The sequence below is a fragment of the Histoplasma capsulatum genome (genome assembly GCF_000150115.1).
Source record: "Histoplasma capsulatum G186AR genomic scaffold supercont2.13, whole genome shotgun sequence".
In the NCBI taxonomy this organism is placed as follows: Eukaryota; Fungi; Ascomycota; class Eurotiomycetes; order Onygenales; family Ajellomycetaceae; genus Histoplasma; species Histoplasma capsulatum.
Window position 1 is genome coordinate 387,541 of NW_025544813.1, and position 12,414 is coordinate 399,954.

The following is a 12,414-nucleotide window of genomic DNA, read 5'->3' on the forward strand; positions in this document are numbered from 1 at the left end:
AGGCTTCTTTGCTCAAGAGGCACAAAACCGAACAAGCCCCGTTGGACACTGCAGAGGCATCTATATAGATTTTGGAAGGGGATTTAAGTGTGACCACTTTTGCGCCATCCGCGTGTATCTAGCCAATTTTTTGCTCAATAACGTCCGTGATATCTAGATGAAAGCGGCTAAGGCGTTTACGGTTTGTTTTCTTCGGAAAGGAAGGCAAAGTGAGTAGATTACTATGGAAGAGACCACAAACATGTTGTCAGTTCTTCATCTCGATATCGCTGGTTAAGCCTGGGTCAAGTTCAATTTCGAGCAGGCATCCAACATACGCTTCACATCTTAGCACATCCTAGCAGGCTGTGAAGACCATGAAGAATAACAGTCGCACCCGGTCCTCCGACAGCTTATCAGTCCGGTTCCTATCGACAAACCACTCCTCAGCTCGTCATATGTACCTACGCTGTAGGTAACGGTGGTCTTCCCGTGTTCAGAGCCGATGACTCGACAGGGCAAGAGCCGCATTCTTGGCGCGGGATTTATGCCAAGACTCTTCATGGTTCGAACTTTGTTAGTCACCAAGTTCTGGAACTCGCATCTTGCTGTCCCTCCCGCCAAACTGCCATCAGAGCGGAATATGGATTGAAGACTATCTCAAGGGGGTTTGGCTGTTCTGGTCATAGTGGCAAACAGCGATTCGATTCGTGAAAGGGCAACCGAGAAGCCTCAAAAGAGGCTGGGCCAATCCCAGTCAGATGGTGGAGACTCTTGAACGTGATGTGGGAATGCACTATTTTGCCACGGGCAATAAGAGTGAGAGTATGAAAATATGATATACAACAGCCGTTATGATCAGGAAATTCATCTGTGCATGTTTCTGAAAGGAGTGATAGGAAGAGGAGGCTGGCATGCCTGGTGGCAGATCTGATATAGTAAAAACTACCTCCTTGATTAGAAATTAGTTATCGTACAACCAGTAGGAATGAGCCCACAGGCGATGGCTATTGAGCATTTCCGAGCGAGAATTTAAAAGCGGTCTGCGTAAAAACCATCTAACCCTGAAGTTGATGCACATGTCCCTTGGCCATTTCGCCCTCCCCCCCTTTCAAAAGCAAACAACAATGCCCACTTAAACCCCGAAATATGCGGATGCAAATGGGTGAGCCTGGCTTGCCGGTTTCACCTTCATACTAAAACTCGCACAGATGGGCATGCTCTTACTCTTTCTTCTGCGCAATTTTGAGGCCATAGTCTTGTATCCCCAATCTTGAAGTGGAGGCACAATATCTAAGCCTCCTCCTTCGGCTGTCTTGGGCAACCATGTAGATATAGTAGGAAAACACGTTGCGGGATGGATAACCCTGGTCAACTCTCCTCTTTCTTCACCTCTTCAGCAGAAGCATTGTTGGGTAACCTTGGGACAATAATGTTATCCGCATGTGGTGCATGAAGTAAGAAGCATGTGCTGTGCGCTGCGTATACTGCCTCACATGAATGGAATTAACAAAGTAATTTGAAATAATGGAAGAGGAATAAGAGGATTGTTCATCTCACTCATTTTGCATTCTGTCAAAGAAAATTCTACTCTGCAGCGTCAAGGCTTGCATAACGTTTCTTGAGTAGTTGGTAAATAACATCAATCAGCAGCGGGCGGTGATCCTTCCAGTTCTCGCTCGCCGCCGCCGCCGCTCTTGGCTTGGCTTCCTCATCTTCCCTCCCACCATCCCTCACCACAACTCTCTTACTTCGTCAACCCCATCCCTTCTCCCCTCGCCCAGCCAATCCCCCCGTTGCCTGTCTCTGTGCCGGTGGTCGATTGTGTCTTGAGGACTTGTTCATCGAGTTGCTGAGGTGCGGTCTCGGGTTGCCTGGCTTCCCCTCCCTCTCTATCTCCTGCGCCTCTCCTGCAAACGACACACCATCCTTGCCATTTCTCGCTCCTCGCCCCTTGCCCACGAGATATTCAGTTATCTTCTTCTCCCCCACCTTTCCTTAGACCCACTAAGGATCGATTTTTTCCTTCGAACTTTGGGGTTACTCACCTTCTGCATGGATCTTGGGTGATGACCGCGAACCAATTGCGACTCTACTATCAGTTCAGCCCAACGCCCAACCCAACAGCCAACCGAACATGAGCCGTTGCGCTGTATATTCTACCTAGCATCCACTCTCTTGCTGTTGCGTCAAGCAGCTTTCTATCGTTTGCTTTGCCAGTACGTGCTTGCTTTTACCTCCATCCGCTGACCCACTTGTTGCGGTGCTGCGATGTGTTCGCTTCGACTGTCATTGACATCAAAGCACAGCCATCAGAAACTCCACAACGACCGATCTCAGCAGTGTCCACACTGATTCCCTCGTCCACCGCTTCTGGGTTGTGAAATTCCCCAAATCGCAGCTCAGTTTCGCGAGTTATTTCATCATGGACCCGCAGTGGCAGGCCTATGCTGATGCCACTTCTGGCCGTCCAGGTCAGTTTAACAATGGTCTTGGGGATCATCCCCCACAAACACAGAAATACCCGGCTACAAGTGCTGGCAGTGGAGGACAACCCCAGCAGCATCAGCACCAGCAGCAAAATCAAGTTCCTATGGGATACACGTACGAACCATATCAGACTCCAGGAACAGTGCCCAAAGCGCCATCTGGTAATTCGATGTCGAAGACGGTATCCATGACCTCGTCTCCAACCCCTCTCGCTGGCGAGTTCACAGATCAGGATGTCACCATGGAAGACGCCGATCCTTATAACCGTGCGAAATACGCTGCCAAACCGAGTCATCAACGTGGCTCGTCACAGTTTCTATCGAGTGAAGAATCCACGGCTGCGCGCAGATATTCTCCCATGAACGTTATTTCTCCTACCCAGTCTTACACCGCTAGTCCCAATACCTCTCATAACCCATACACTTTTCCTCCAGCTGGGTCATCGAGCTCTCGGCCGTCGCCTACGAGAGCCAATACATATTCCTCGCCGCCTCAGAACTACCAATCTTCGCCATGTAGGTGTCTCTCTTCTTGACATCCATTGTTTTTCTTTCTTCTTGGTTCAATTAAGTTATGTACTTATGGCATTGTAAAAGCAGCAGCCGGTGGCACCTCCCGTCAGCAACCCCGTTTGCCTAATCTACAGCCTGCGGAAATGGGTCCGGACCAGTTCTATCCCCATTCTGCAGCTCCTCAGACCAACTCGGCCTTTGGACAGAGCGTAAAACCTAGAGGCCAAGCACCACTGCATAATATCCTACTGCCACAGCAACAACACCAGAGGGGGCCGGTACCCAAGTTCGTGAAGGTCAAATCGACACAGGAGCTGAAACCAAGGATAAATGCCCAACCTGCATTTCGACGTGCTAATCCCGAAGGTGGATTCATCAGTGTACGTTCTCTCATTCCTTGCCTTGTAGAGTCTATTCCCAAAGTCAAGATCCTCCAAGACTAACACTTTGGGTAGCCCTTGCAAGCCTTGACTACCCACTTACCGTCAACTTATCGAATATGTAATCCATCGTTCAAGTATGAGTCTTCGAGGAATCCTCGCCGCGTGCTTACGAAACCAAGTAAAGGCGTCAAAAACGATGGTTATGACAATGATGACAGCGACTATATTCTGTATGTCAACGATATTCTCGGAAGTGAGGAAGCAAATCATAAGTATGGCCATCCTTGTCTCCATCTTCTCCACCATGCAGTGTGGAGGCTGTAGTTACAAGTGTGGAGCACGTACTAACGTTCTCTAAGGAATCGGTACCTTATTCTGGATGTTTTAGGTCAAGGGACATTCGGCCAAGTTGTGAAATGTCAAAACCTAAAAACCCAGGAGGTTGTGGCGGTCAAAGTTGTCAAAAATAGAACTGCCTACTTCAATCAAAGTATGATGGAGGTGTCGGTTTTGGATCTGGTATGTCCAGTACCCTCGTCACGCTGTTGAAAACATTGTTAACATCATATCCGGTCTAGATCAATAGCAAACTTGACAAAAACGATGACCATCACTTGCTCCGCCTAAGGGATACCTTTATCCATCGACAACATCTTTGTTTAGTCTTTGAGTTGCTCAGTGTGAATTTGTACGAACTGATCAAACAGAATCAATTCCGCGGCCTCAGCACTACTCTTGTGCGTGTATTCGCACAACAATTACTCAATGGTCTGTCGCTCTTAAATAAGGCCCGCCTAATACATTGCGATCTAAAACCTGAAAATATTCTGCTGAAAAAGTACGTACATCCCATCACATCAAACCATTTCTACACATCCTATTTACTAACTTACCTTCCTTTCCTCGAACAGCCTCGAAAGTCCGATAATAAAAATTATCGATTTCGGATCAGCATGTGACGAGAGACAAACTGTTTACACGTACATCCAATCTAGATTTTACCGCTCGCCCGAAGTTCTCTTAGGTCTACCGTACGTAGCAGCTTTTCCTGAAACAATTTTCGACCTATGCTAACTTGCTCTAGCTATTCGTCGGCCATTGACATGTGGTCTTTGGGTTGTATCGTTGTTGAGCTTTTCCTGGGCCTTCCATTATTTCCTGGTTCTTCTGAATACAACCAAGTGTCCCGGATCACCGAAATGCTAGGAATGCCTCCGAATTGGATGCTTGAAATGGGCAAACAATCAGGAGAATTTTTTGAGAAAACGCAAGATGAGTTTGGCCGTCGAACTTACAGACTTAAGAGCATGGAACAGTACTCTCGCGAACACAACACGAAAGAGCAGCCAAGCAAAAAGTATTTCCAGGCAACTACACTACCGGAAATCATTCGTAGTTACTCGATGCCAAGAAAGAATATGAAGCAGGCGGAGATCGATCGAGGTAAGCTTATCCCAACATTTATTCGATGAAGTTATCATCTTAATGATCTATCTTTGCTCACATTTGATAGAAATGAATAACCGCGTCGCATTTATTGATTTCGTTCGAGGTCTTTTGAACATCAATCCTCTTGAGAGATGGTCGCCACAACAAGCAAAACTCCACCCTTTCATCACTCAACAAAAATATACCCAACCTTTCGTTCCCCCAATGAACCTCAAGTCCTCAGCGTTGAACAAGACCATTGCGCCTGGTGTACAGCAACAACAACAAGCGGAAGCTGCCAGTAAGCAACGTGCCGCTCAGGCGCAAGCTCAGGCTCAATCCGCAGCACAGTCGTATGCTCTCCAGATGAATAACCATTACACTCCATCCGCACATGGACAACCCCCACCGGTTTACAACAACATGTACAATCCTCATCAGCAAGGCGCACCACCACCGTATCCTTCCCAGCCGGGTGCATACGGCCACCAAATGCCGATAATGCAACAGCAAGCCAGCCATATGCCTCAGCAACAATTTGCAGCTTCCCAAAGTCTTTATGCTCAAGCCACAACTCGAGCTGGGCGGCAGCGAGCATCTACTATGGACCAACAGCAAGGCGGGATACCTCAGTCGATCCAACGAGTCGCAAGCCACCTTGATCCGAACGCGCCAATTCGATTACAGCCAAGCCCTGCATACTACCCACCACCAGCTGATGGTTATGCTGATACTTCTGCTGCCGCTGCGGGACGCCGGAGGGGGAGCCGGACTGGAGCTAGCGGGACTGGGACCCATGGACGCAATAATAGGGATTTCATCCGGACACTTGAAGATGGAGCAATGGGCGATAACTTTATGAGCCAGAATCAGTGGCATTGAGCCGACGAAAGACTTGGTGGGCCGGAATAATTCCACGCACAAACATACACCTAAATATAGATATATATATATATATATATATGTTTATCTATATATACGTGTGTGCATAGGATGACGATATGATCGCTTCCGATTTGCCCCCGCGGTATTGCATGCTTCTCTGAGCAATATCGTTTTCTGGAACAAATGCGGAGGAGGAGGGTCGGCGGAATCGCTAACATTCAACCCGGTTTACAACCTTTGACTGACTCTGGTTGTCTAGATCTATATATTGCAGCACTCCTGACGCCCTGCATTGAAAAAGATATGAAATGCAGTAATGCGACTGCTATTCTCGCTCCCACCTTCACCCCTGGTTTAAATAAATTTGAATTATCTTTAAAAGGGGTCTCCCATTTTTTTTGGACAGAACATGGGTCTTCATCTCTTAGGCTCTTGCCGGAGCAAATGGGAATGCTCAAGCGGAAGTCGGGGTAGGGAAAAGATTATTTCTTACGCCGACATGAGCCAGGGAACTATTATTGGTATGACCTTGAATTTGGAATCGGAGAATTGTTTCTTTAACGCCTTTCGGAACAAAACGGGAACTTGACCTTTCCCCTCTATATTTTGTTGCTATTTCTTCCCCTTTTCTTTGTCTCTCATATACGGATGAAAACCTTCCGAGCGGGCTTTGGGGGTGTGGTGGATGTGGGGATAAAGGTTACGAATTTGTGGATGTTGATGATTTCATTTTCCCTCATCTGGTAACTAACTCTCTGCCTCTCACGCTATTTGTGAATATTTTGGACAGTCAAGCTTTTTCAAAAGACCCCTCAACCAGCCCCTTAATTCGTGTTGTTTAATATCCCTGGTTGTCTCCCTCTTTTGTTGCTCTTATATTGCTCTCTAAATTTTATATTTGCTAATTTCCTCTTTCCTTTCGCCCGTCCTCCCCTCCTTCAACTTTTGGGCTACTATTTCCTTTTTCCCCACATACTCCTTTGATTTCTTGACTTTTTTGATTTGTTTTTTTTTTTCCCTTGGGCATAGCGTTGGCGTGTTGGGATTTCTTTTCTTTTCTTCTATCAGTGGGAGGGATATATATATATATAAACATACCTAGTCTGTGCTCTTTCGATATATTTGACCTCTTGTCTTTTTACCTTTCAATTTCCAACTTTTCGTTGCCTTTGTTATGCAATTACACCAAATTAATATATTTGGTGTAATTCCCGAGAAATTTATTCTCTGTATATGTGACTCCCCCTCATAGTTATCATTATTACTGTTGGGTAGTTTTTCAGCTCTCTCCATGTAAATTTATGGTAGAAGTTCACGTCTAATTCGTCGAGCAGGTATTCTCCTTCCAAGGTGGGAAAAGCGCTTGTCCGAATGAAGTTTAGTGACTCTCGCTTAAAATCATCGTTGAGTCAAACCTTCACAGCAAATTTCTGTAGCCAGGCCAGCATGCCAGTTCAAGCTAACCAGACCTTTCAAGGACTGCGAGAAAATAGAAGTCCCTTCTGCTCCTTCCCACTCTTCTTCTTCTCCGTGTGTCGGTAGCCGCTTTACTACGAAATAATACTCTGACTCAAGTGTTACAAGGCCCGAGAATCCCAAGCCCAACTGACCGAGGAGACAAAACAGGACGAGGATAGAAAGAAAGCAAGCTCCCAACCATGTCGCGATTTTTCCACGGAGGCGGAAGCGATAGCGACAGCAGCTCCTCGGACGAGGAGGAACTCTACAGCGATCGCGAGGAGGGACAAGACCTTTCCGATGATGATGAGGAGTCGTCCAGCGAAGAAGAGTCCTCGGATGAGGACAGCAGCAGCGACTCCGATGGAGGAGAAGGTGGTGCCTCCAAGTTCTTCAAGCATGATGCCGGCGCTGCTGGTGATGACAGTGACGAAAGCGACGATGACGATCGGGTTACGATTGTAAAGAGTGCGAAGGACAAGAGGTTAGAGGAGCTCGAGCAGACGATTCGGCTGATTGAGAATGCGGAGAAGATCAACGATTGGGCGGTTATTTCGACCGGTATGTTCTCCTTTATTTCCTTTTTCCTTCGTGTTTATCTCCTAAAATCAAAGTTCCCAACGGGAACAGGTGTCTGCGATGATAAAACGAGAGGACCAAAGGGCTGACTTGGATGATGTAATTTTGTTTTTCTGTGCGAACAGAGTTCGATAAGCTTAATCGGCAGATTGTGAAAATCGTTCAGTCGGGATCTACGCCTAAGATCTATATCAAAGCTATCGCCGATCTTGAGGATTTTATGAACGAGACCATCACGGAGCAGAAATCATCGACGAAGAAAATGAATGCAAGCAATGCTAAGGGTTTTAATGCCGTCAAGCAGCGTATCAAAAAGAATAACAAGGAATATGCTGCGGAGATCGATAAATATCGTGCGAACAAGAAGGATTACATGGTTGAGGAAGAGGAAGAAGAGGTTGTTGAGAAGAAGGATAAACCTCGCGCCTTACGACCGGAGGATCTGTTGGGTGGTGATGAAGAGGGTTTTGCCATTGTTGGCCGCGGCGGAAGGACGTTGCAGTATACTCCCGAGAGCATCCTCAAGCACCTACGGCTTATCGTCGAGTCGAGAGGAAAGAAGAACACCGACCGTCTTGAGCAGATCAAAATTATGGAAAGGTTACAAGAGGTTGCCACGACTCCGTATCAGTCCATCCGCGTTCTGTTGACTCTCATATCTACTCGATTCGATCTTACCTCCTCCTCTACCGCAAACTACATGAGCACAGAACAATGGAAACTCGCCGTACAAGAACTGGAAACTCTGATATCTACCCTTGAAGAGTACCCCGAGTTCATTGTCACTGAAGGTGCAGAAGAGTGGGAAGATGATGAGAAACAGCCTCAGCTTGCTCCTGGCGAAACCCTCAAAGTACCTGGAAGTGTTGTATCTTTCGTGGAGCGGCTAGATGATGAACTTACTCGATCGCTTCAGCACATCGATCCTCATACCGCAGAATATATCGAAAGACTCAGCGATGAGCAATCACTGTATAACAATATTGTACGGACATTACTCTACGTTGAAGTGCTTAACAAGGCCGAGAAGACTGAAGCCCGCCAAGAGAGCGTGAACAGAGTGTTGATGAGGCGCCTGGAGCATGTTTACTTCAAACCATCTCAAGTTGTCAATATCCTTGAAGAGAACACTTGGACAACACTCCCAGCGAAGCTTGACTCGAACATCACTCCCCGCAAGAACGGCAGCACCGATGTTCCTGCACTTGTTCAAACTCTCTGCAACTACCTCTTCGCGCATAGCGATGGCATTATCCGCGCCAGAGCTATGTTGTGTCAGATATACTTTCTTGCACTCCACGATAAATACCACCGTGCCCGCGATCTAATGCTCATGTCTCATCTCACAGAAAACATTTCCAACTTCGATGTCAGCACCCAAATCCTCTTTAACCGAACACTTGTGCAGATCGGTCTCTGTGCGTTCCGCGCAGGACTAATCTACGAAGCGCAAAACACTCTTTCCGAAGTCTGTGGCAGTGGCAGACAAAAGGAGTTGTTGGCTCAAGGTATCATCATGCAGCGCTATTCGTCCGTATCCCCGGAACAAGAGAAACTCGAACGCCAACGCCAACTCCCCTTCCACATGCACATCAACCTGGAACTTCTCGAGTGCATCTACCTCACGTCAAGCATGTTTCTCGAAGTTCCCCTGATGGCGCAAACCTCCTCGTCCCCCGAATTGAAGCGGCGCATCATCTCCAAGACCTTCCGACGCATGCTCGACTACAACGAGCGCCAAGTTTTTAATGGACCACCCGAAAACACTCGCGACGGCGTCATCATGAGTGCCAAAGCGCTCGCTGCAGGCGATTGGAAGAAGGCTGCAGCAACCCTAAACTCCATCAAGATCTGGGACTTGATGGCGCAACCGGACAAAATCAAGACAATGCTCGGCGAGCAGATCCAGGAAGAGGGGCTGCGTACTTACCTCTTCACCTACGCCCCGTACTATGACTCCCTCTCCATCTCCACTCTCGCAGACATGTTCGAGCTGTCTCCCAAGAAGATCGCCGCTATTGTCAGCCGTATGATATCGCACGAAGAACTGGCCGCGGCCCTCGACCAGGTCAATGACGCTATCATCTTCCGCAAGGGCGTTGAGCTGTCCAGACTTCAGAACCAGATCGTTACGCTAGCGGACAAGTCCATGTCGCTGCTTGAGGCTAATGAGAAGACCCTTGAACAGCGGACGCAGGGCATGGCCAATGCCTTCCAGCGCGATTCGGGACACGGTGGTCGTGGTGCAAGAAGTGGTGGTCGCGGTGGACGTGGTGGTGCTGGTCGTGGAGGAGGTTCTGGTGGTGGATTGCCACGGAGACCCGGCGGGCAACAGTTCGGTGGTGGAGCTTTGGGAGGAGCGATCAAAGCATAACTTGTTTTTCTTTCTTTCTTTTTCCCTTCAGCTCGGTTTCCACTTTCCAATTTATACGAATATGACTATGTCCATTATTTTCGATGTTCAATTTTTTTTTCTAATTTTTTCTTCCCGTCTACGCCTTTGATGTTTCTTTCACTGGACTCTTATTCCGTTGCGGATTTTAATTTTCCATTTTATATTCATGTTGTTACAACGGTGGCTACTGCTTTTTGCTTTCTTTTTAGCTGTGTGCTGTAGCTTCAAAAAATAAAATAGAGTCGAGTTTATGTGGTCAATTCTAAACCTAGATATTCTAGGCAGGCGTTTTGCCTATGTTTTGTTGCCGAGCAGACCGCTATCTAGCTCCAGAGCTTCATCGGGAAAGCCTCCAAGGGATTCATAAGTGTTTGGTTAAAGTTGAGTAGCGGCTACACTTATTGGCCACTAATCTTGTATCTTCTAGCGTAAGTTGACTGCTATTGTTTCTAGGTTTACTAAAATCAACAAGATGCCGGCTGCACCGGCCTCCCCGTTTCATTGGATAAGATAAACACATTTGTAGAAAAAACTGTATATCCGCAAATAGAAGATCGTGTATTCTCTATCTCATACATGTTTCAACAGAGAAAATAATACCTGGTCTTCGTCTGAGCAGGTACAGATTCCCCTCCTCCTCCTCCTCCTCCTCCTCCTCCTCCTCCTCCATCCACCCGGAAGCGCCCTAGTTCCCCTGTTGAAGGATGTTGGAGGAGGCTGCTATCGCCGCCAAACGCACAAATGCGATTACCATGCCGCTCTGCCCTCTTGCGCGAATCCAACTGCCTCGAAAACGGGCCGTGGTCGCGGTAGTAGACTTTCGCGGCAGGTGTTGACGCTCCATCCCCTATCAAGCTAAAGTTTACCCTCCATCGTCGACCGTTATATTCCCGAGGGCTTAGAGGAAACAGCAAAAGGACTTCCAGCGTTTGAGCGCCTTTCTTTGCAAGACGGTTGTAACGTGTGCAGATGACACGGCTTAATTCAATCGCCATCATCAAGCAAATTCTGAGGCGACCAATATTCTTTCTCCGCGCCCTGAGTATCAACCCAAACCAAGCTATCAGCCAAAAGGTCGTCAATGACGGTTTGCGACCTCGCCTTTTCCCAGTTCAAATTAAGCTGCAGCATCGAGACAGTAACGAAACCAAGGATCTGAATCACTTCCAGTACTGTGGCTTGGTCTGTGTTGAGCTCCTTGGGTATTGAGCGGATGAATTGTTTGCTGCCAACTTTTATAATTGCGAATCCTGATCCAAGGGGTTCGAGGGACTTGACTGCGCGAAGGATGTCGTCTCTGGTCCCCGTCAAGTCAATACAATGTGAATATATACTATTTGCATACTCCCGAATTCTCACCGTAGTCTTTCACAAGCGTTAAGTGGTAAGGAATGGATTACAAGAAAAGAATAAAACTCACTCAGAAACCTCCAGGCCCCCGCCAATCGCCTTACCCCTCCCCACCCGCGCCCTGCATTCCTCAACTCCAATAAGGCCACCATTCTCCCCTCTGGTTTCTCGACAAAGTTCCACAACACGCACAGCAACTTCAAAATAGAAATCGGTCACATCACCGCCTAGTATCTGCGTCCAAAAACTACCCCCTTCACCCAAACCAGGTATGCTAATACCCTTCTTCCCTTTGCCCTTTACGTTGCTAGCTGCCAAAGGATCGACCCCGATAGCATGACACATGCGCGCAAACTCAGCGCGGAAGGTTGGATTCGATTTAATGGTTGAGGCGTGCTCAAGGGCAAAAGAATGGAGAAGAGATTGGAAAACCGAGAGTTGATTCTGGAGGGAGGTAAGGTGGGTGGTGCGGAGGTTGGCACCGTGGGTGGCGTATGACTGTGCCGACTGGTTGCGGTTTACGAAGGCTCCAAGGCCGACGCCGCGACGGGTAGACATATGTGGTGTTTGAACAGGATATATAGAATAGATAGCCGTTGGTGTTGGACTTAACGTAAACCTCCTCGAGCGATAGACGGGATGTTATAGAGGATGACATAATAGCCCTAATCTTCAGTTGCTGGGAGTGACACTAACTTAATATATACTAGCGTATACATGCGCACCCACAAACTCATTCGCTCTTGAACATTTTGCTTGTCGCTTTTTTGAACCTCGACAGACTCCATCGGCACGACAATTCCAATCGCCAACAGACGACAAACGTCCCTCCTTCGACATGGCTACGTATGCTTCCCTCCCATTTCTTTCCCGCTGATATTCGTGTGTGTGTGTGTGTGCAGGCTCAGATATAGTTCGTCCTTCTCGCTGGAGACGCCAGACGTCAAATTTGCCC

At 47.7% G+C, this 12,414-nt stretch overlaps 3 protein-coding genes across 3 annotated transcripts; 2 read left to right on the forward strand and 1 right to left on the reverse strand.

Moving 5' to 3' along the window:
- Window positions 1–2,404: 2,404 nt before the first annotated feature.
- HCBG_08094 (protein kinase) lies at window positions 2,405–5,700 on the forward strand (the record flags this gene model as incomplete). Its single annotated transcript, XM_045435143.1, has 8 exons — window positions 2,405–2,984; window positions 3,066–3,361; window positions 3,437–3,594; window positions 3,724–3,883; window positions 3,943–4,202; window positions 4,276–4,395; window positions 4,449–4,807; window positions 4,878–5,700. 8 exons carry the CDS (start codon window positions 2,405–2,407, stop codon window positions 5,672–5,674), a joined length of 2,730 nt encoding a protein of 909 aa, XP_045284449.1.
- Window positions 5,701–7,172: 1,472 nt separating this feature from the next.
- Window positions 7,173–10,367, forward strand: HCBG_08095 (eukaryotic translation initiation factor 3; the record flags this gene model as incomplete). The annotated part of the gene is made up of 2 exons (XM_045435144.1): window positions 7,173–7,696; window positions 7,840–10,367. The coding sequence occupies 2 exons, from the start codon at window positions 7,336–7,338 to the stop codon at window positions 10,086–10,088; spliced, it is 2,610 nt and encodes an 869-aa protein (XP_045284450.1).
- A 726-nt stretch (window positions 10,368–11,093) lies between these two features.
- HCBG_08096 (EAP30 family protein Dot2) lies at window positions 11,094–12,067 on the reverse strand (the record flags this gene model as incomplete). Its single annotated transcript, XM_045435145.1, has 2 exons — window positions 11,094–11,406; window positions 11,530–12,067. The coding sequence occupies 2 exons, from the start codon at window positions 12,015–12,017 to the stop codon at window positions 11,094–11,096; spliced, it is 801 nt and encodes a 266-aa protein (XP_045284451.1).
- Between the last annotated feature and the right edge of the window lie 347 nt (window positions 12,068–12,414).